Source organism: Anticarsia gemmatalis, chromosome 8 (genome assembly GCF_050436995.1).
Source record: "Anticarsia gemmatalis isolate Benzon Research Colony breed Stoneville strain chromosome 8, ilAntGemm2 primary, whole genome shotgun sequence".
Taxonomy (NCBI): Eukaryota; Metazoa; Arthropoda; class Insecta; order Lepidoptera; family Erebidae; genus Anticarsia; species Anticarsia gemmatalis.
The window spans coordinates 3,822,164-3,848,238 of NC_134752.1; the positions used below are offsets into that span (position 1 = coordinate 3,822,164).

At 33.3% G+C, this 26,075-nt stretch overlaps 1 protein-coding gene across 2 annotated transcripts in view; it reads right to left on the reverse strand.

Moving 5' to 3' along the window:
- LOC142974709 (transmembrane protein 178B) overlaps positions 1-26,075 on the reverse strand; it is a 56,298-nt gene that overhangs the window by 21,927 nt on the left and 8,296 nt on the right. For both annotated transcript variants that reach the window (XM_076117181.1, XM_076117180.1), the window contains exon 2: positions 9,276-9,402. In XM_076117181.1, coding sequence (XP_075973296.1) covers positions 9,276-9,402 — 127 coding nt within the window. The remainder of the gene's footprint in view (positions 1-9,275; positions 9,403-26,075) is intronic.

Consider the following 26,075-nt stretch of genomic DNA (forward strand, 5'->3'; position numbering starts at 1 on the left):
ATGTTATTGATAAATTACGCTAGCAACTGTCTTTTTCTAGGCGTTTTTGATCATGAAGCCAGACACAGAAAACGTCAACTTTACTTAAATACAACGAAATTTGAATCTATCTTCGACTTTTAACTATTAAATTGCCTGTACCTCTATAGTACAGCATGATATCTAACTAATTGCTGGTGACATTAGAGCCGTTCTAAAGATAATAAAACATACTGTAAAATAACATAATTATAATAATTCACAAAAAAAATAATTTGCTACTGTAAAAACATTTTTTTATTAAAATCACGTGTGATTTTCAAGATATACACGAGGTCTCCATAAGGCCACGCAATTACGACCTTAGCTATTACAGTAATCATTAAGTCTATTATTTCCATATATCTGACAATAAAATTAGGCACAGCTATTTACTTCGTGTTTGTTATGTAACTACTTGTTATATAGTAAAATACATAAGCCATTTAGATTTACGGCTTAGGAAATAAATATTAGATTTAAGATAAAATTTATGAGAGGCGCTAAAGAAATAAAAACTTCTAACCATTAGGCAGACTCCATAAGTATTAAAACTTTGCTATAAAGAAGACTTAACTGCAACTTCATAGATTGTTGAAGATCAAATCGACCTCTTCCTAAACACACTAGTCGCTTTTAAACCTAAACTTAGGGGTGGGCATAGAAGTCCTAGCGAGATGGATATATTATCACTTCTTTTTATATCTGACTGCATCAATCAGTATCATATATAATCTTCATAAGCCTAACAAATAACCGATATTTCAATTAAACTAGACTTACTAGGCCAGAGCTAAAATCACGCTTGCTAGTCCAATTTTTTCACACGTCCAACAACATAGTTACCAAATTGTTCTATCGCATGACTACCGACTATTAAACACTACCTAGTACGTGTTCCTCTATTCAGGTCGTTGCCTAACCAGTTGGTAGACCAGTCGACCAACCAGTCGGGCCCAGACAACGATTTGGAGACAATAACGCGTTTGGCAAGCCTTTGATAGATGTTATATGCAAGAACGAGTAGATACATATTTATATGCATGCGTGAAAGTTAGTCTTTATTCATTTCATTCATTACTGACTTAAGGTATTGTCAAAATTGAATGGAAATGTAGAACAAATATCTTTAATGATGAACAGTAATTGGAGATAGGTATAACGTAGATACTGAATAGTCTGACAGCTAAAGAAGAATAACTGTTCTTTCTAGGATCAATTTGTGGTTCACATTGATGCAGCCATAGGTGTTGGCACTCGCAGTCTTTCTGCTTCCTTAATCGTCTTCATATAAAATTTCAAGAGTTTTGTGGAATCGAAAATGGGCTGATTTTAAGACTTGAAATGTTGTAAAAGTGCGAATCGAGTACCATAAATGAGAACAAATAAAATCAAATTTTCATACAAAACCCATTATCATATTTTTTCTTTAAAAGCCTACTCAATGTCGTTACAATAATTTGCGTTTAAACTATATATTTTGAAGTGTTTACACAATAAAATAATACAGCCGCGTGGTTGTTCCAACCTTGGTGGTTAACCTTAAGTGGTTAGTTCCAGTTAACTTGCGTCGGCTAACTCCACGATGTGCCAGTACCTTTTAATTAACATGGTGCTTGAGGTTACCGTAAATTAATAATATCATAACCAGCTGGAAAGTGCGAGAAAATTGTTTTAAATTATGTTTACTTTGTCTGAAAATCTAAACTAATATTATAAAATTGTAGAGTTTTTTTGTTTGTTTAAGCTCGCTAATCTCAGGAACCTCTGGCGCGAATTGATTTTTTTTTATTGTTGGTTAGCCTATTTATTGAAGAAGGCTATAGGCTATTTAACATCACGCTTCGACCAAAAGGAGCAGAGTACCAGTAAAAAATGTTACAAAAACGGGGAAAATTATGACCCATTCTCTCTTATGCGACGCAAGCGAAGTTGCGCGGGGGTAAGCTCGGATAATTCTGGCTGTTTTTCTTTTCTTCTCTTGTGAATGGTAGTCAGTTTTTATTTTTGTTGCCACATACCACATAAAAAGGCACGTTCAAAAATTCTTCCATTACAAACGTATTTATCAATACAGACTATCATTAAACAGATGTACTTAAAACAAACAATCCTGTTTCCCCAACCATTGTTTAACAAATAACCAATAATGCCATTGGACCACGGAGCCAAGGTTGCGACCTCAGGCTCACCATTGTCTATTGGACACACTCCATAGAGTATTTCGACACTCATATTTGTATTGGGGATAGTTATCAATCGGACGGAAGTTTGTATGCTAGAAGAAAAAAACACGAAGACTTGATGCAAATAATTTCATAATAGGTACTAGGTAGATAAGTAAACTTTCTTTTAATCTTGTTTTGACTGAATCAATAACTGAAATATTATATCACTGGCATTCCGCCCGCGACTTTGCTCGCCTTGAATATCAACCCCTTCGAGGGGGAATTTTCAAATATCCTCCTCTTGTGCTCCTCTACACTTCCTAAGGAATGTTCATGCCAAATGTCAACTTTCTATGCCCACTAGTTTCAGCTGTGCCTAGATATGCATAACAATAGTCATTGGTTATCTGAATCCTACTACATAGACTAAACTGGAAGGAGCTATGTGTACCTGTACAGTCCGGTTTAAAAATGTATGTAAATCTTTACTAGTATAAAATAGTTTTAATATAAAATAAATACCTACTGGGTTTTAATACCTTAAAGCAAATGATTGGCTTCTAAACGCATGGCAAAATCCCTACAAAATAGGTTTATTTCTGTGCTTACTTAACGTGGTACTTAAACATAATGTTTATTTATATATTCTAACTATAAAACCTTTCACGAGCATATTCGTTCAAATTGCTTAACTTTATGCCAAATTATATTTACAAATTAGAAACAATTTAGCTATAAAGTTAACTAGTGGGTACTAAAATACAGCCTTACGATATAAGGTAATTATGAGGGCTCCATAAACCGATATTTCTGCAATTATATATAAAACTAACAAGTAAATAGTTCTAATAATAATTATAAAGCAACTTAAGACACTTTTGTTACGGCATCAAGGCGAAACTACGAAATGATATTTGATAAAACTTGGCACACCCGTCATTTTCCAGGACACATTTTTAACTGGGTATAACACATTAGGTATATTTTAACTTGGACAAACACGCAGGGTACTTAACCCAAAGTATATTTTCTCGTGGACGAATTCGCGGGCAAACGGTAGTTCACTTAACTACGTCTTTGAAGAACCCAAGCGTAATGTTAAAAATGTAAATAAATATGAAAAAATCTTATGAAAGTTATCAAGAGTTATGAATAAAATAAAATTTCTCTTTTGCAACAATTAGTTAGCGTTCGTTCTTCCTTGTTAGCTGTTTATAAGTGAAAGAAGAAAGTGCTGCTGTATTTTATAATTTTTATTATGACAACAGAAGCCATATTTATTTATTGTTTAGCTAAACTTTGTTGTTTGATGAGTGAGAGAAACCTTGTAGAATAAATAACATTTACAATTTTTTTAAAACGTTTAGGCAAGTGCATAATACATTTTGAAACGAGTGTTAATACAAATGATATCAACATATCAACCTAGACAGATACATTTTCCATCCAAAGTACCTAATTATTTTCTCATCGTACACGTATGTTTTACTGAAAAGACAACACGTCTTAAATTAACCGAACATTTAATTTACACTATTACAGAATGGAGATGTTTGGTATCGGGAATATTGTCGGACTTAACTTTTATAAATCCATAAGAAATAATAGAGGCTTTATTAAGTGAAAATTACACAGCGACTATTGTAAACCTATTGTAAAACTACACGTGTATTACTATAGTATATGTTCCTACATTTTTTCATATAGAAGAAGAATCTCTTCTCTTCTAATCTTCTAATCTAATCTCTAGTTAAAAGTTAGACAATACAATCGGTATTGGTATTTACAACTACAATCGACCACGACCAACATAGCTGTATAATGATGTCATCAATATATTTATTCTTTCGTAATATCTTACAATCGTGATGAGCAGGTGTAAACAAAGAGTATGAATAACGTAAACTATCATTATAATATGATATCATGATTATAACTTAACTTTTAATTATAGACAATGTTTTAACGTCGTCTGTAGTATAAAAGGCACGGGAATCGCGAGGAGATCCTAAGCTTTGAAATTAAAATCTGTATTTTACAAATAACTGTTTTGGGTGTAGCGCTTTGTGTTATTTGTTTGTATGTTTGTAAAATCCTCAAGTTTATGACACTTATATGTAGTGCAAGTGCAAAAAATATTCTAGCTGTCCTCAATTCATAAATTAGGTTTACTTAAAGTTATAGTGATCGAGAACGTTTAAATAGCCAAAAACTGCAACGAGCACGGAAAACTATATATCAAAATTCAAAAACCAATTTTGAAAATAGCAAAAAGTTTATTCCAGACGGTAGCCATTTGTTTATAATAGTAATTTATGTAGTAGGTAACAAATAATGAAGAAGTGAGTAGAACGTGATGTAAGTATGAAGTAAATCCTTGGTCCGTCACGCGAATATATCACGTACGCTCATCTCATGTGACAATCATTGTGCTAAGTAGTCAAACAGTTGATTATATCTGTTGGTAGTAGTAGTATATTGCAAGAAAATATAATTATTTTATATTTTTTTTATATATTGAGCTCAAGGTCTAACGCCTCAGTGCGGGAGGAGATCCTTACCCAGCAGTGGAACATTAATGGTTAAATTTATTAATTAAATTATTTATTTTAATTTGTTAACAAAGACGACTCCAGCACTAAGAATTGCTCTTGTGTCGTGGGCACAAACATACAAACAACGGGACAAACTTATTTGTGGATCGCACAAATATTTGTTTTGTGTGGAAATCGAACCTACGATTTCTCGACGCACTGGTAGTGGCGTAGCAACTACCTTTCTCAACCACTGCTACACGAAAGCTGTCGATGTATGTATTTTTAATAAAGAAGCCGAATGTAATTAGGAGATACATAAGTTCGAAAAAATTACAATCTCTAATTGGTTTGAAACGACATTAATTTAGCCTGAAACTAATTAACTAACGAATTAACGGTAATATACAAAGTTTTGAAAATGTCTGCTATAAATTACTTTATTAGCACAACACGCAAGCCCCGAGCATCTGCTAATCTATAATTATTTTTATAACACAACTCGATCAGCTAGATATATCAGCCTAGCCTTTCTTGGAGTCGGCTTCCAGTCTCACCAGATGCAGCTGGATATTAGTATCTTACATGGAGCAGACTGCCTATCGGACCTCCACAACCCAGTTACTTGGGTTATAACACGATACCCCTTGGTAAGACTTTCGAACAGGTAGATAAATTGTAAAAAAAAAATTTGCTAACCATAGATTCATCGCAATTCGGCCCGCCCTAACCGAATCAAATTCCACACCAATTCCAATTTTAAATTAGACACAAAAACATTTTCACCAGTCATCAAGGCGAAAGTCATCATCATTCAGCCTATTCATAAAAAAGTAATTAATATTCAGAGATTTGCGAACACGTTTGACCCAGACCTACGAATTGATGAACGAAAATAGTAGTTAGAGGACATTAAAAGTGTCAATATGGTGCGTATTATGTGTTGAATTATTAATGAAAAAAACAGCTATAGCCGAGTGGTTTAAGTTGGCACCTCCCACGCAAATAGTTGCAGGTTCGAACCCGAGGCAAGACATCAATAGCAGGGTCCAGACTAAGCGAGCAGCCCCGCGAGGCTGACTTTTCGAAGTTATGTGTGTATTAGAAATACATCGTGATGAAACTTTGCAAACCGGAAATTTGTGTAATACATTTATTGAGGGCATGCAAAGTCCCCAACCCGCACTTGGCCTACGTAGTGGACTCAATGCCTAACCTCTCTCTCATTCGGGAGGAGTGTTGCCCTGCAGTGGGACTGTAATGGGAAAGGAATATATATTGATGAGGCCTCGGTTTTCCAATTTAGGAGTGAAGATCTTGAATACAAAGGTTCAAGGCGCTGTATAATTGTTTAAAGTGACTCTGAGAGACCTTATGTGGGGGAGACATGATTGACATCGTGATCAATGACGCGATTCAGTTCCGCATAGTTTTCATCATTGTTCCTTCTGTAAGAAGTATGTTTGCTGGTATTTGATATGAAGTCATCTTGCAGCTGATGACTTAATAAACAAACAGGTGACGTCGCAAAGAATTTTTGTATTAGTACTCTGAATGCTCTCATAGGTAACTTTATTTAATTTTATCCTATGATGTTTTTAAATATTTAAAATGCAATTAAAAACACTGGCACATAAATCGCAAAATGGATGCTCAATCTTCTGTCAAACTTTTTTTTCCAACAAGTTTATTTTTAATACAGACATTACAAGTGGCAATGGCTGCCAGCAATAATTCCCTACTTAAAATAATTTTATTAGTTTCTCATAACAATGTTCAAACTAATAACACAATCTTTACAAACTTAAAGCAACGGCTTTCTTCTCATTTTTCACACGATTGGGGTCAAAGTACATGACACCTTGTACTTGACGCGAGCTGTAATTTAAGACTTGTAACTCTTCCGCGCGGCATCCATCTTGAAATAATTATACAGGTGGATGTTTAATGGTTTCTGATAAAAAGTTACCAATTTCCTGATATTGTGGAAATGAGGTACATTATTCATTATATTTTTGGATAGATTGTTTGAGGGCCTATCCGCGAGTTCTTCATGTAAAATTTTCCAGAATAAAAGTATTTTTTATGTAAAACTGAGTCAAAAACACTGTATAGGCCAATAAAATCCAATAGTTTGTCATAAAATAGTGATATAAAAATTTTCGCACACATAGGTTGGCACGACAAAATAGGACTTTAAGTGAAACAAGTATTAAATATAGGTAGTTAAACTTTATCCTATAGAACTATTACTGTTGTTACTAAGTAGACAAGACTGGACTGGACTAGTAAGTCCAAATAACTGTCGATGCACTTTACACCCGATAAAACCATATAACTCACTACTATCTCTACTCAGTATCTAACAAATAAAACAGTTTAATACACCACTCAAGAGCAAATGTTCAGTTTAATTCTAGAAAGTAAAAACTCCATAGTTTGTCATGGTCATAAAGCAACGGTACTGATGATATCTGTCGATTCTATATGCAAATATACAACATTATGTGCTACTAGAGACCGTCCGCGAAGTCCTCTGCGTGGAAAACCTTCCCGTGTAAATCCCGAGCCCCCAGGAATAGTATAAAAAGTAGCCTATGTGTTATTCTGGGTCTTCAGCTACCTACATACCAAATTTCATCATAATCGGTTCTGTAGTATTTGCGTGAAATAGTTACAAACATACATTCATGCTCACAAACTTTCGCATTTACAATATTAGTAGGATAAACTATACTGCACTGTAAAGACCTTATTATTTATTTGTTGAGCTATAATAGACTGCGTCTGTTGCGCAGTCGGGAGTATGTTCGACTGCTGATCGTTAGGGCTCGGGTTCGATTCCCGTGTCAGGTAAATAATATCGGTATTATTAATTAGTAATTCTCGACTTTATAATAAACAATTTCATCAGCCGCAAGTCTTACATGAAAGGCTCCCTACTAAGTTGGCGGACTATATCAATGGTGTATGCAATATTTATTATCTATAAATCTTTCTAGAACAGCATAAATTCCGATACAACATTCTAGGGAGTTAGGCCACACACGAAGATTTTCATACAATTTAATACACGAACACATTCTGATCGTTCAATACAGATATCACGATATTTACAACATGTATCACGCATAAACAGTAAAGTAACCCAGATGTTTTACTTCTTACAAGAAAATAACGATTATTGTGTAGTTCCTAACAGTAAGACGTCTACCTCTATTTACCGTATACCCGTGCCACTGACCAACGCAACATGCACGCGAAAACACGTCATATTTTGATGACGATTAGACCTATATTCGTATGAAAGAAAATCCAATTAGTATATTTACGCCTCGATAGATAATCACGAAGTTATGAACAATTAGATAAAACATTAGCTGAACGTTTCAATGAGTTCTTAGGAGCTATGAACATGAGATTGGCTATTTAGAACAGAATTATCTTTGAAAAGATCGTATCTATGGTAAAACGTTTTAATTGCAGAAAACTATTTATCACTGTAAAAAAATGTATTTAGTTCATTACATTAATGTTGAACACTTACAGATCGTATTTTCCTACTCTTACATCGCATATATCTACTATGACTATATTATTTACGCTTACTTCGGGTACTTTATAAAAAAACGGACTATCAAAATTTTCAAATTTTTCCAAAGTTTTAACTCTATAAACATACGTTGTTTTTTAAATGAATGATACATTTAATAAACCAATTTACTGCACCAGAGTAATAGTGTCATATGCCCATGTCAATACTTTAAAGCATACCCAAATCATTTAATTTGTTTAATCATGTTTATCTGATGTTTGGGTATCATAGTTTAAACTCTACTTAGTTTGCAATCAGACGACCGTGTGTGACTTGTCCATTAGTATTTATGTATTTATTTAAATATCTTCTCAAGAGATAGAAAATAATAATACTGCAACTCAACGCTTACGACATTTACCCATTGAACTCTCAAATGACTAATACTAAGAAAACGGATGTGAACAGAATGGGCACGGCAGACACGTTTGCAACAGTGTACAGATCTCAATGACAATGGCCGGTCCCAAATTTGTTCATGAATGGACGTCATTCACGTAAACGTGTACTATAAACACCGTATTAGACTCCTTATTTGTATTGTTTAGTAAATTGGCTATTGCTATTTTAATAGGGAATTCTTTTGGCGGTTACGTCATTTGAGAGTTATGTCATCTGTGGTAAAATCTGTTATTTTATTACACCTTGGTATAGTTATAATGTCGGTTCAGAATAATGTTCTTACGTATATCGCAAGTAAATCTGTTAAAAAACGATAAAACTGATCTCTGATTTAGTTTTATGTTTTGATTGGTCTCAAATCTCTCAAAACTAATCCAAGAAAAATATGGTCTATACAAAAATTTTTAGGGGTTTATGAGAAAACACATAAATGCCACAACGTTATAAAAATTCTTCTTGGTTTTAGCAGAGAGCTAAGGTGGTAAAATACACCAGTAAAAACATGAGGTCTTACTGACCAATTTGCACATGTCGCTAATCAAAAGCTGATGTTCTTACCTGACGGCGGCCGCTCCTTAGGATAGCAGATACGGAAGAGTCCCCTCGTCCTCGTGAAGAAGAAGTACTTGTTATTGAGGCTATCTAGGATCGACTGTGAGTTGCCTGAGTTGTCTGCTGCGTACGTCTGCAAAGAAAAGAAACAGGCCATTAATATCGGTATCAAACACGGATTTAAAATGTTTTAATGGCTAAAACATAGATATTATGTTAGTAGGTTTGATACTTTGAGAACTACTTCGGAGATTTATCCACGAATTTATAAATTAAGTCTGGAATTCTTCGAATCGAATCCTAAGAAAGATATTTTTTTTGGTACCTACGATCCTAGTTTTCGCATCATTAATGATATGAAGGTTTAAGAATCTTTATTTCGGTTACTGTTAGTATAAAGTTTTGATACGAAAATTCAAGGCAAAGATTAAATATTATACAATATTCAAGTACAATATATGATTAGTTACATAACGATTACGCCTTCAATGCTTACTTATTTGTCCAAACATATTCTAAAACATAAGCTAAACAATAGATCAAACAAACGCGTTAATGTACACAGTTTATAAACTGGTGGGTGGCAAATGCTTTGGCGACAGATTCAAGGTTTAGCAGACAAATTCCTTACGACAACTGGTATAGAAATTTGTACCTAAATGCTTGTAGTTCGCTACGGGCTCTTGTAAAGTTATAAAATGAATTCTATCGTAATTTTCTTCATATTTTGAATGTCTTAAAACCTACTCGTAAAACAATTCTATCAAATTGTAAATGTAATTTTCTTTATTTGTTATTTATGTCGTAAAAACTGTTATGTCCCCTGTTCCGTTTACATTTCACACGAATAAAAAAATACATCCTAACAGCTTCCATATGAGTCATATGACAAACGTAGGTAAAACGTGGTTCAGAATTCAGTCCAGACTCTGTACTTAGCCCAATGTTTTTCGTAGCCTCATTCATCTCACAGTAATTATCGGTCAAATAGTACCAATACTTCACTTGCTACAAAGTAGTGACAAACACAATAAGCCGTAACATCTCATAATATCCGTATCCATGTCGATCGTGCTTCAAGAATTATCTGCTCTCATTCATCAACACAGAACTGTGCTGAACTAATATATGTGTCAGTGAGTTTTCCTCTAGCGTACTTTTCTACTACGAAATGAGACGAAAAATATTAACCTCGATATAAATCATTTAACAATAGATGTTAATAGTATAGTAGAGTATTGATTAATATTATGCAACAGACGGATTATCCTCCTACAAGTTTTGGGGTCAACGAATTTAGTTTCTGCGCGATACCATCTCTAAAAGATCTTTAAAATTCTTTGAGAAATATATGAGCACCAATTTTATAAACCACTACAGTCATACTTTAGGTTAAAGTAAGAGGATCCATCTCGTAATGATGTATTGGATAGACGGTCAAGAAGATAACCAATCTGAAGAAATATCTTGTTGTAATATGTTATCTTTTGGCAGAAGGACACAATTAGAAAAATATTGCATTTGTTAAACACAAGTTAGCAATAACTAAAAAACCTTATCAAACAAAATATCGACCTCATTGTACCTCGTTTAAGAAAATGCGTAGTATAATTAAAGAGCGATTGAGGCTGTTCTAACGGCCTCACAATGGCCACAATGGTCGCCAGGCTTCGCCACAACATAGTAATTACGTCGAACCGGCTCCAACCGCATTCCACCGGAGGCCTCCGGATTCCCGAAGGACGGAACGGATTGATTGCCCCCAAGGGCATTCAAGGACTGTGCCAGCCTTTTCAAACCGAAACGTTACTTTTTTTTCTATTTGTCCGGTTCTAGTAATTAAAATGCATGAAGGTTTTATACGCTGTTGGGAATACGTAAGTATTTTATGGTATTTTTTTTTAATAAGGGATGGGATTTTTGGATATTAGTTACGGATTCTTGTCGTGACCAAGTGAAGATGGAACGGATTGGTTAGCTTAAGGAACTATTTATTGGTCATGTTCGTGTCCTTCGGTCGAAAATAAGTAGTATATGATTATGTGTGTGTCCTTATGGTTCAAATAAAGTATTTTAGGCATTTGGATCGTTTATTAATAATACTAGTAATACTTTTTACTCCATTAAATAGTAAACATAAACTGTCAAAAATGATGACCTCGCCGAATTAACTGTTTAATTCAATTAAGGTTAAATCACTTCCTGCTCAGAAACTTAACAAACTTGTTCCTTTAATAGCTTTTACTTTGATTTCAAAACAGAATTACGAAATAATCCATAACAGAGCAATTAAACAATCATAACGTTAAAAGCTACAATTAGTAAAAACACGTTTGACAAAATGCCAATAATTAAATATTGCTGAAAATCTACTCTCACTCTGTCGCCATTTTATCTGACTTCACAAAAAATAAGATATAGTAGGTATATCATCGGTCACACAATATTTCCTTCTTCTTTACTACTTTACTGTGTTACCTTATCTGTAGCGAAATTCTCTACAGTCGGTACCTACTGTCAAATATTGAGAGATTGACATTTAAAATGTACTGCCATAATAGTTCCTACGGAGCCCACTAGAGGCGCTGATCAGATTTTCGTGCAACATTTCTCGATAGCTAGCCGGTTGTCGGTAGTCTATAGTGGTTGAAAATCGAGCTGCTGGTGTAATTTTTCTCAAAAACGACTTTACCGATATTTATGCATTTTGTACCATGTTAGACACGCCTTAACATGTACGCTAGATGATTCCAGTCATTAGAAAGTAGTTACCGTCGGTCTGTCTGGCGCCACCACGTACAACTAGGTATTTAATGTATCTGTGTTTAAGATAAAACGTTTCAATTAGAGCCACTTGATTGGCTTCTTTGCGTTTGGAGAGAAAACCTACAAACGGAAATTCTATTTACAATTATCTTCCTTTCATCTTTAAATCAAAGGTTGATAGTAATTTATCGGCCTATAAAGATATACGTATCTTTGTTAGTACCTGAGTGAGTCTCCATAATATGCAAATTATTGTGTAAGTTTTGTAAAGAAATATAGTTACAATGTAAAATAATTGCGAATTACGAAATGTCGCTTATGATTTGTAAAATATAAAAATGTTTTTTTTAATAGTATGCCGCTTAGTTTTTTTTTATAATAACTTAATAACCTATCCTAAATATCAACCTATCAAAAGTACAATACATCATAAATTAAATTCTCATATAACCTGAGACAGTAATCATACAAAGCCAAAGTTTAAAAACTATAAACATTTTTCTTAGATTGAGGTCCTAATAAAAAGTATGTAGTATCATAGTATCACATACTTCACAACTCGTACACTGTTGGCATGCGTTACCAATGTCCTCACCTATTTCGTTTTCCGCTCATTGTGTCGGTTAAGGAGTCGCTGTGTATAGGAACACGATCATTGTTTTATTTCGTTAGGTTATTGGACCGGAGATAAGTTTATCATACTCAACATTCCTACATAAATCAAGTGGTGTTGGTTTATTCTACTTATTCTTCTTCTTATTGTATAGTTAGTGGTCAACCTAGAGTCAAAGTTTTTCAAGCTGCCCGAAGGCCTTTGACGTGCCATCCGAAGTACTGAGACGCCCAGTTCAAATGCCACTAAAAATAGGTAAGTAGTAGTTCTTGAAGATGTAAAGTCCAACCCGCACAGGACAGCGTGGTGGGATTTTCAGACAAGAAACCCTTGTCCAGTTTTGCAACAGTGACAGGTTAGACTTATTGATTTAAGTTTCCCAGAAGAAGCCTTTGTCGACGTTATTGGGTTGAACTTATTCATATATCTAAGTAAGTAGATAACATAAGTCAAAAATCATAGTCTTTCTATCAACATCCCGCACTCAAAGAAAAGGCATTAATAGACAACACCAAGATATACCGATACGAAATAATAACAGTTACAATATCAGATCAAGCAGAGCTTTGTCATTCACATTAATACTAAGTACACCGATACAACATCGTGAGAAACACACAAGTTACCACGCAATATCACTATTGTTAATACGAGGATTGAATATATTACAAAGAGAATTTGAGAGGGAATGACTTAGGATATATCAGGTTTGTTGTGATATTTGGGGTCAATTTCTATTCCCTTTTTGTTCTTGTCCCTATTTCAGAGAACGAATTTGTTATGAATGAGAGTATTAAGTCGTAATGTTGTATTGCATCCTTACAGCGACTGTTCAGAAACGCCACAAATGGCAAAAACGCCAAAAAGTGCAAGCAGTATGTATTTCCCAGTTCCACCTCTAATTTTAAAAGTTACTTTACGTTAAGTTAATTTAGTTAATTGATAACTCGATATCCAAAAGATAACCTTACATTTTTCTCGTTTTAACTACAAGCTGTACATATATCTGTCTGTAACATCAAATATTGTAACTAAAGTCTGCGTTACATACAAAAGGCTCTAAGTTCTTGAATTAATTATAACAGTTTCTAAAACATCAAACGTTAAGTTAGAAAGATAAAGCTTCATTGAGCAAACCTCTGCAAAAAAGCTCGCGACAGTTTTTTTATTGTAAACAGTTTGTGTTGAATGAACATAGACAGTTCTATCCGGTCTAAATTCTAAGCTAACCGGCTTGGCTCAGTCAAAATGACTCACGTATTGATTTATTGACGGGAAAAAACCACTGACACGTCAATATATCTTATAAAATTAATTAAAACATATCTCTTAGATGCAGTATGAGTCACACAAAATTTATTTTCTTAAAACACCGGTTTAATTTTGTTCAATGAAATCTGTAGTAGGTACGAATATACCGCAGACTTTCTAACATTTGACATTATTTATCTGTACCTAAGGTAGAAGCATGATATCAAAAAGCCCTTAGTCTTCAAAATTAATGTGGCTAACATAAAATACTTGATTTTTCTATCTATACTAGTTATAAAAGATTTTTTTACTCGTATCTATATTTTAGCAGTTCCGGAAATCACACGTCCAATTATAAAAGCTCTACATCAATAATATGTTATCGTAAATTAGTAATCACCAAAACCCAGTCATCTGTACCTTTCTATTCAAGTCTATTCTTACAACAGTCTATATTCTTTCGATAGCATTACCAAGAAAACGACAATCCATCAGTTTTCTTTCAAGCGAGTGTTTAGAAACAATACAAGAGATAAAAACTAGTATACAATGGCTATATATTTATGACTACAGGTCCATTAGACGCACATTCCATTAAAGGTCGTAATGACTTCCCGGAGAGGGGTCGGCGGCGTCACGAGAAACAATGCTATGTAAATGTACTCAATAATACTCATAGATAGCATAAATACCACATTATTGTTGTTCAGTAAGCATAAAAATACTTGCATAGGTATTCATTTGAAAGCATTTTGCAGACGATTTTACTAACTTTTGATCTGTAGGTGTCTTCTAAAAGCCGTCATATTAAGTACATCTTAAATACCCGTTTTACACACAAAATAGGTTCCTAGAACTGGGTTTCCTTGAAATACCAGTCAATTAAATACGGGCCTATGTTTCAAGTGTTTGACCCTTGCATGTTTGTTATTTTGAGATACGCCACCAACAGTGATCAATGTATAAATTCTGCATTATCACTCAATTCTAAGCGGCGTTAAACTACAAACGAAAGAAGACAGTAAGATTAAATCAATAAAATTAAATTAAACAATGGGATTTAAGCGTTACTAAACATCAGGCTGTTTAAGCCTACAGAAAATGGTCTACTAAAAGCCGTCATATTCCACTACAAGGCCGATAGCAAGTCAGTAATTTTCATACATCCGTTTCGGTCAAAAAGTTAAGGTTTTATCGTTAAAATTGCCTTAAACGCAAGCCATTTATTGACCAAAGTTGAAGGTCGTTAACGTAACGTAAACTCACAATGAACAGAATTGTGACATGCTTCACGGATCACCACAACAAATAAGTGTTACTTCAAAAATAAACACAATTCTACACAAAAAACTATTTACAAACTGACGATTTACAAATGCAACTTTGAAATTGAATAAACATAGTTTTTTTACTATTTAATCGTCTGCTTTGAAACTAAATAAACGATTAGTTACTTTAATTTATTTCATTTCAATTTTATAAAGACCCACTATTGCATTGCTGGGGAACTTTACTAACGTTCCAAAAATGGATACTACGTTCAGTGAGACTAAACTCCTAACCTCCGGTGGCTGAGGTACATTAAGCGGTAGTTTATCTATTCAATAGCGTTTAGACTTATAAAAAAACGCTATTGAATAGATAAACTACCGCTAAATGTACCTCAGAAATCGGGGGTTTATCACGCAAATATTTTACAGTGACTACACGTGACTCTTATCTTACCCACTATGTCACGGACGTCATTATGAAGCTGTGCATCTACTGCGTCGAAACCAGAGCGTACGGTCCGTATGGACCGTAAACTGCATACTATCAGACTATTTGTTGGTGGAAACACAAGTATGCAGTTTGCGCTTGCGAGTTTAACGGAGTCATAAATGAGTCCGCTCCGCAAAGGGAACCGGGCTTAAGGATCTGCCACTTTGTATTAATTTCTACGACACCGAAATTTTGATCCAGTGGACGCAGTACCATAGAAATTAATGCAAAGCAAGAAATCCTACATTGCCGTACGCTCAGATTCTGACGCGCAGCTTGAGTTACTATACTGTTTAAAATAACCCATTTTTACATTCTAAAGCTTATCGCAAACTCGATCAAAAATTACATATTTCGTTTAAATTTCACAATCTGTCCAATTTTCCTTTAAAATATTGTGCGGTTACGACAAAGTTACACAACACGATCCCTATTGAAGTAATTAATTACGTTATACTTCTCAGTACATAATATCTTGTAATAAGTGCATGCGTGTTGCATCACTCGAAAGTGACACACATGGTAACTTTTTCTCGATACCGATTGAGATGTCGATGTGAACGAGTTAAGAATGAGAACAAGGGGTATGGAAAATTGTTTTTAGGAGGTTTTAAACTTTGAATGGAATGGTATCATAGACTAAACATGGAAAACGAGGTTAGTATTCAGTAACAAAAGTAATTTGAATGAGACGGTTAACTAAAAATGTAGGTCTAAACAAAGAAAGATTCACTAACTACAAATAAAAGTGGGAAGGGAAAGATTCTACGATTACCCAGGACAATTGAGCCAACTATTGAATAGTTCTAATAAAGCTATCAAATAGTTACTGCAATCATCAACTAGGAGTACAAAAGACCTAAAATTATCAAAAATGTAAATATATTGAAAATGAAAATAATATTACCATAAAAAATATACCAATTCAACAGAACGTTTTCAAACATCTTTTTCTTGGCCTTATCTAATTTTACTATTACTGAAAGCTTTTAAATAAACGTAAATGCTAAGAATTATTGCATCGAAGCCTACTCTATTTAGATGATTGCAATAATAAAGCATTAACGACAAGAAAGTTGATCGCATTCCCATAACGACATACACACGTTCGATCACTAACTAATGTGCAACTTCTTACACACTACTTAAAAGAAAAACGGCTATTTTTATGATGTTGGTAATAAAGGCTATAATTATTAGGCCGGGGAAAAAAGTCTTTACGCATTATAGTATGTATGAACTTGTAATAAAATCTTTTCTCTACACAAAAAAGCTCGATATTTGGGTACGTCACGAGCTCACTGAAAGAAACCTAATGAACCGTGTACTCATTTGTGTTTCTTGAAGCCAAAGAGATTTTATTACAAGTTCATACATACTGAAACGCGAAAATACTTTTTCCCCGATCTAATATTATTATAGCTTATAGTAGATATGATATATCCATGTGACATGTAACATTAGACTATAAAAAGTATTTGACTATAATCATTTCGTGCTAGGTAAATGGCAATAGACTCGCCCCCTATTAAATGGAACTAACATTGTTAATGGTGAAACGCGAGTGTTTCAAAGACCTTTGTCAACACCTTCGGGTATAACAGGCGTGATGTTATGTATGTATGTATGTAAAAGTTCTATTTATCATGCTGTTATATATCATGTGTTATGTAAAACAGTTTATATATGCAATGCGTTCCAAAATGCAATAAAATCAAAAGCATGCAATTTATAATATGTAAAAATACCGAATCCATTTTTACAGATACAGGTAAGCAAATTTTCGTAAGTATTTTCTGTACTTCTAACAAAATATTACAACTAAAACTAGGTAAATAACAAGTTATATATAAATATGCCAATCCTAACCAATTATTATAATTAAATAACTAACATCGGAATCCTGTTTCACTAAAAACGTTGAATAAACTACAATAATCGGCATGTGTTAATTTAAGGCTAGTTACGTGAAAACCAGTTTGTTGTCGAACCACTTTTAGTACAAATTTAACCATTCAATACTGATTTAATACCCAGTTATGTAGACCAAGTATTCGATGAATAAATACTGAATATCGGTCAGCATTTATTACCAACTGAACATTGAAATTAAGTGGTTTTTAAGTAAAATATATCTTACCAATTTAATTACTTTTACGGTTAGTGAAATAAATGAGTTTAATAATCGCAAAACTATTTTTTGATTGCGTAAAGATAATAAGTCAGAAATATAGTGTAACAAGTTACGCGGCTGACGGAGTAAAAGAAAATTGGGAATTTAAAATATAAGCGACCCAAAGGCATACGCGTTCATACAACTACTTTATTTTTCAAATACACAGAATAACTAATGGTAATCTTAATTAATTGTGCATAAGTAAAGCTCACTACTAAGTTGTTAGACTATAGTTATGCGGGATAAGGCAAATCGCGTTTAAATTAGTCCACAAACGGCCTATAAAACAGTCATTTAAAATTGAATCAAAAAGAAAAATATATCGGCTTTTATCCACCCACTTAAAGTAATCAGAGATCATTAGTTTTTTTGCAAAACACCAGTGTTGGCCATCAGAGTGATCAGCCATCGGAGCGAGACGTTCCTTCAACTCGACTAGAGTTCATCGATCGTCGAGATACGTTTTTATCGAATCGACTATCCGATTACGATTATCGATGGGAAAGTGCAAAGAAAGTTACAGATACTAATACAGTGTCAATGATATGCTCGATCTGTGAGAGAAACTTTATGTAATATATCTTGGCAACTAACTAATGCGAGGAAAGAATGCGTAATGTTTGAATGTCAGCTATTTGACGTTAGGAAATCAATTTCGTGGATTTTACAATTGTGTAACATAATGCCTGTTCACATGGTTTAGTAAGAAATCGGATATTTTTACTTAATTAACAGCTTGGCAAATCAAACAATTTAAAATTAAACTTTAACGTTTATTTAACTTTTAAAGACTGTTCGCTTTTAGACAAACAGGGCCAGTAATTTGTGCTCCGACACACAAAAACGACGGCGACGTACAAATAGCAATATTTTGACCAGTTACACAAAAATCTCGACAACTTACTTTAACTCTACTTTAACTATTCCCCATATACCGTCACTCACACTTTTGATACCAATAAATACGTAAGACAGTCTAAAAATAAACTGACACGACCACAAACCCGTCAATCAACCTTCAAAACAGTTCCAGAAACACGAAAGTTCAACTTAATTTAATTAATTTGTTAAAATGTCATCGTATATACGCATACCTTTCACTTTACGTAATGCTGTAATGTTTTAATTACATTGACAAGCTTATTTGTGTAATCGCATACTATTGTTCAATAAATTGGTAATGAAATTAATAGTTTATTGATATTACAAACTGTCGTATTGCGACTGGATAAGGTGTGTAGCAAAACAGAAGTAAGCCAATTTCTACAAAATTTAAGGCTTCATAATAATTTGCATGATACAATAAGCTTTATTTACGAATTGGTTTGTTCGGAATCATTCAACAAAAACACAAAAATTTAAAAGCAAAGACATATTTGAAGATCCATATGTCACATTTTTCAGATACAGTCCATGTAACTGGCGAGTTTCCTTTTTAGATTAAACCTTCTCTTATATAACGACGGATATATCAAAAAACTTTCATTCCAAATACTAAGACCACGCTAAAGTTTTTAAGGCATTTCATTAAAGATTAACCATACTTAGTGTGTTGTTTCTACACAAACAGGTCCTCAACAAAGTGTTGAAGAGCCTACATTTGACACAAAAACGGTAATCCTATTCGAATATTGATACATAGCGATCGCGTGAGTTGTCCGACATTCCTCAGAGGCGGTCGACGACGCATATCATTTGCTTAATCGCGAATATTTATGTAGACAAAACCTTATCGTTCAATATTATGTTCCTAGACTCGCAAACGACACGTACTTGTGTTCCTTTTGTCAAAACTATGATAGGCTTTAGAGATAGCTTGAATGTTGTTATTCATTCCAATTGTACTATTACAAAAGGTAATGATTACTTGTAACGATTTTACTAGATAGTTAAATTAAATATTGAACTCAAATTTTGATTTAAAGAAAGTTTAAAACCCTGAAAAGATAAAGAATATTATAAAAATGCATATGCATCTAGAGAAGAGTTGTCTCTTGAATCGGTTATATAAAAACTCCTTATGCGTTTTATAAAGAAATGGTAGGTAAATAAAGTAATTAATCGAATGCTTTTTGTTGTTTAGAGTATTGACTAGTATTGAGCTTTACTTTATTGCATTAGTGCTGGGTATTATAGTATGTCTTTTTGTGTATATTTTGTCAACAAAAACGATCAAATCGCGTTGTAACATAAATATAACCAACAAAGAATAAAAGAATATATCTTTACTTTGCATTGGTAACTTTGTTAATCTTTTGTAAGACATTTAAAATAAACTGTTTAGTAATTGTTAAGCATAAAAACTATCTTGAAACAAGTCACAGGTCAAAGAAACTATAACAGAGTTTTGACGTGTCTATGAAAGTACGGAAAGAAACTAAGTTCCGTGAAGCGTGCGACAGTGCGAAAGGTAGGTTTACTATTACTAACTAAAGATTGCTGATTGATCGTTTGTCGATAGGTTAATGCAACTGGCCTCCAGAATACAACATACCTTTTTTTAGATTACGATATTGTACTATCTCAGGTGACTTTTAGATTTTTTTTAAAGGAAGCAACCCGCTTTTAATTTGAAAGAGAAGGTTTTTCCATTGTTTTAATCGTAAGTTCTTTAATAAACAGTTAATCGTACAATGCTGTCAATTTTCTTTTTATTTAGGAATATAATTTATCCCAATAAATATAAGGAATGAAATGTGAGAACGACTTATCATGAGATAACCTCAAAAATCTTCATTAACGTCCATCAAAGTCTATACAAGCTAGCCTTAAAATTAATTCAAATAGCATACATAAAACAACTACACATAATTTCACTCGTACATAAAATTAACTCTCTACCTATTAAATATAAGATAATGTGTGTAATGATTAGATGTTTGACGGAAGCCAAGATGGCGAAAGTCTTTAGACAATGGCGGCCGCGGCTGGAGTAATTACTATATGTTTACGAACCTCTCCGAAGTGTGGCGAAAGTGACCGATATTGATAGAACCTTGTCATACTTACGTGTTTGAAGATTTTTGCGCATAATTAGAGTAAATGTCTTGCACGTTTTTGTATGGAAAGACAGTTGATGACTCAGTCTGTAGTAACGTCTTCGACAATCCGTATTCTTTGTCACATGTGAATAACATTTTCTTATGTACCTACTACCCTAATCTTCAAAAGTATTTGAAAGATTTTTTAACATAAATCGCAAAAGGATTTCAGGTTTATAGAATAGTATGGTAGGTATAAAGCCTTGTTATTTATACAAATATCATATTTTTCTTAAATCTCGAAATCTTCCTTAGTAAGAGTAAAGACGTAAATCGTTTAGAAGAAGTTCAATGACATCAAGTCCTAAGAAAAGTTATTTTGAATGTTCAACTTGTGACGAATTTAATTACTAGCAAATTGGACGAATGAATCCACTTTTACGGATTTTACCGCGGTTCATTTATGTTTCAATGACTAAGTTTTGCGTAAACATTAAAAAACTACTACTACTGGCAAGGAAAGCCATAAAATAACTAAAAATAGAACAACAGCCTACATATTATAAAAACGTCGCTCGTTGATATCTTTTGTACCGCATTGCTCAATAGTAGCAAAATATAAATATTCATGATCAATGTCCGCATAATTTCATTTGGTACGATTTATATCTAAAAAGGCAGGTTCGTTTGAATGCAAATGCATACAGTTTCCCTTCGCCAACGTTTGCGCATGCGCGTCAATGTATGAACCGACACGATTGGAATGTAGTGCTCATGGTTTCACATAAAAAACCGGTCACCTGTGAGTGCAAGTGCGCTGGATTACTGCGCAAATATTGAGTGAGTTTCCTCTATTAGATGCGTATACGAAGATTGGTTTAAGTACTTGCTAGAATGTTATGATACTTCGATATAGATAGCTAAAAGTTCTAGAAGTTTTTTATTTATTCCAGCAATATACATTTATTTTTAGCAACCATAAAGTATCCACAGTATAGTAAAACTATGTTTTTAATCAATTCACTATAAATTGATTTCAGAAACGTCCCAGATTCAAGAAACTCTTAAGTATCATAATACATATTTATTTCAGATATAAAACAAGCCTCAGCACTACTATTTAACAGAAATAAAATACGATACATACAACTCACAAAAAAAGAATTAACCGAAACAAATAACGCACCCCCATTTAAAATCTTTTAGACATACAATACCTAACTTACACCCCAAAAAGAAGCACAATGAAACCTCACAAATAAAACACACATCTTCAAACATCCATACATACACATAAGTGGGCCCTACAAGTTGCGGGCCGCTCAGCTGTGTGGAGTTTTTACAGGGCGCGTCTCGGGTCATGCACCCAGCGCCGCGGGCCGGTTCACCTTGCAATGCCGACCATTGTGTCGACCACCTCACTGTAGTCCTATATGACATTGCGTGGAAAGAAACGTAGCATGGCGTTCTGAAGGCGTAGAATGATTAAAGGACTTTTTCATCGTGTGATTGTTTCGAGGGATAATCGTGTAAGTTTGTGTTAGAGAAAGTATGGTAGGTATCTGTTTTTTTTAGATTCAGCGTAATGAGGAATTAAAATATAGTTTGGTATTGGAAAATAGTATTAGGAGTAACAAGTAAGTTAGGATTACAATCCTCCATCATCAGGTATGTCAGGAAAAAGACGTCCATTGAGGACGTAAGTCCATAAAGTAAAGTATACTTTATGGACATATGTCCTCAATGGACATCTTTTTCATGCTTAATACTCCGTTTAATCATGTAGATATACTTATATTTTTTGTAAATTTTGATTATTATAAATAAAGGTAATAATCGGTAATAGTGTTGTTTTTCTCTAATAAGGAAATATAACAAATAGGTACATAATTGCTTAACCTAACAGGTATTTATTATACCAATATCAATTTAATTAGTAATTCATATGAATAAGTTGTTTGTATCCCACCACAAATACTTCGAATAAATTATAAATAAGTAAAATATAAGACTAAATACAAGTTTGCGGTTATATTAATAATTTTACATGTATTTTGTTCAAGGGTATTGTAATGTCACGTGTCATCGCACGTTTTGACCCTTTAAAAAGGTATAAAGTATAATAACGGTGACCCCAATCAAATAAAAACAATAAAATATTCAGAAAAGACGTTCCTGAACTAAAAGGTTCAGTTAAAAAAAGTTATTTTGGAAAACACAGATCAAGAGAAATCGTCACCAACGGCCAAAGACAAACAAAAGAGAATATTTTCAGAATTACACTACATATCTTTTATATTGAAATAAACTTACTAAAAAATGACAATTGTAGGTATGTATTATTTAGGGAAATCAGTCATAGTCTTCAGAAACAATTTTAACTTAAACTTCCTCATGGTAACAACATTTTGGTAATCTTATAACCATGCCTACCGAATATCCACGTAGCTACTTAACATCATTTACAGAGCTGAGGTTAATGGCTACTTATCGTCATAACAGCGAACACGCAAGTCCACATGAGGTAGGTAAATAGTGATCTTGACAACGAAAGTAACAAGATTTTAACCAAGTACTTGTTGCATGTTGGTATGATCACGAAGCGAATTCTCCTTTCAATATACTTTGATATAAATAACGATGTAAAGTGCTAAAATGCTTATAAATTTTACTGCCACTTCGCAGTTTCTGTCGCTACAATTTATGTCTGACTGACATATACATTTCGTTAATCGTAAATTTGAAGAAAGTTTTAATATTCCTTGGCAACAGGTAAATCAATTTTTACATGCTTTAAATCACACATTTTTCCCATAGGGGAAAGCAGAAACTTGAGAACGCCACACTTTTTAATGGTGGGTAAAATTGAAATCTTAAAATTAAATAAAAAATTATTAGATGCTTAGCAAATTGATCCCGTAGCATTTCATTGCTTATCTTAAACCACATTTTGTTTAAAAATCCCTCTTATTTAAAGTTCAGGTGATTAAAATGCTAATTACAATTAAGTTCCATGCATAAGAACCTATTAGCAAAGCTTATTAGTCACCGCGAAACGCAAAGGAATTTCGTATAAGCAAAAATAACTGTTGTCTTGATTTCTAAGCGTCGTGTTTCATAAATCATCTTATATTTTAAAAACGAATAGGTTAGTAATACAACCGGTTTTGAGGTTTGGGCTTGATGCTTACGGATCTTTGCCGTGTTAGAAATTTATTTAACGGTGACCGAAGTAAACTACATACCTGAGCATTTTGACAAATATTTATTTGTAAATATTTGAACCAATACACAAATGGGTCAGCGAAATAGTAAATAGCCTTATTGTTAGGCGAAATTTTATTTTGAATGGAATACAAGCATATATTTCATAAATATTTTAGTAGGTACCAATAATAACTACTTTTCACTATAAATAAGTTTTCCCATTTATAACATTTAGTTGAAAAGTTTCTAATAACACATATGTTTTAGCCCACTTCATAAAAAATACTATCTCTAGTGCCCATCTAAAATTTACCACGTCCCAGTTAATCTTAAAAGCATCCCACAATATTTTTGCGTAAAAGTCTCCAAAAATCCTATATCACCGTTGCCTTGACATAATACATTAATACAAACATACATAAAATCACGCTTTCTTCCCACTGGGGCAGGGCTACTTGGTACGATCCTTAATAGTTTAATATTCTCTCCAATTGTAAAGTATTATCTTTGGAACAAGAATAAACAGTAGTATTTTCAACCTTAAGATGTTTATAAGTTAAAAACAGAAGCAGATGCATCTCTAGCGGGTAGTTACGTTCAAACCGGCCAGCCTTGAACAACAACCGATATAAAAACAACCTCACAATTGTATCTCGATATAATTGCTTATGGTTTTTTATTACATAGTACGTTGTTAAGAGCAAAGCCGTTGAGTTTATGGTATGAATCGGTATAATCGAGTTATTTTAAGAGTTAAATCGTTGAGAAATATTGAATACTAGCTGTTTCCCGCGATTTCGTCTCAAAATATCTGGGGGAAGTATCTTAAGTATGTATTAATCCAGGTACCATTCATCGGTGATTTTTATTTGATTTATTAACAACAGTTTATCTAAACGTCCATACTTTCGGTATGTGCACTCAACATTTTGTAGACAAAAAAGTCTTTCGAACCTTATGCAGGTACTAAATTATTTGATTTTCGGTCTCTTACTACCCCTGTGGGCATGGTGGCATGTGCAGAGGCATGATTTTATGTATGTGTTTATCCAGTAAAAAAAACTATCAATTTAAAATATCTATCAATATTTGTTTTCAAAGTTAAACGTAGTATAGTGGTACAGGAACAAAGGTATCGCATTACAAAAATAGCACAGCACCTGTTGAGTGTCCTATGTCGATATCATCTGCCCTCTAGTAATTCAATATCGAACATACATACTCGCTTCACCTATGAGACAATAGACAAAGAACATTCTTTGAGAAAAATACTTTAAATGACAATATTACTCGCGGGTTAGGTACCTTTGCAGCATTTGCTTGTATTTACTATGACGTCAAAAATTGTTTAACCTTTGGTATGTGTAAAATGTCAATCTCGGCATCACTTTAAACACATATGATATAGAGGTTTATAGTCTCTACATTTTGCTCTGCCTAAGATAAGTAAGTAATAAAGTCTACTAAACTTAAATAATTGAAACACGTTCTTTTCGCTAAGAAAGTCTTTCGTAATTGCAATGTAAATAATAGGTACAGAATTTTACCTGTCCAATACAATATGTTAAATCCCCACGGCTTTTATTTATCAGCGGTAAAACAAGCAATCAATATTGAAAACAAGTTATATTCAGTATCCGTTATTTTTCTAAATTCAACCTCAGTTTTGACGTAAATCAAGCCTCATGATAGCCAGCAGAAAAAACTCAACTAATTGTTCGATGGGTCCAAAGTGTGGATATTATGTAAATACACATATTTATGCGAACATAAATATGTTTATTATTAAATTCACAGCAACATTAATGTATTAAAAATCAACAAACCTGTATTTAAAAGATGGTAATGATCCTAATATGTTAAACATCTCACAGGTTATTTTAAATCTTATCTAAACTCAGATTTTACACGGAAAGAAATTATATTAAAAGACGATAAAGATTCACAAACATTTTTGTATTATAATTTTGATATTGTATCTTTATTTTTATTTGAATGGTTCGCAGAAAATTTCCGGCGATCAAAACCGATGATGGATTTTAAAACATACC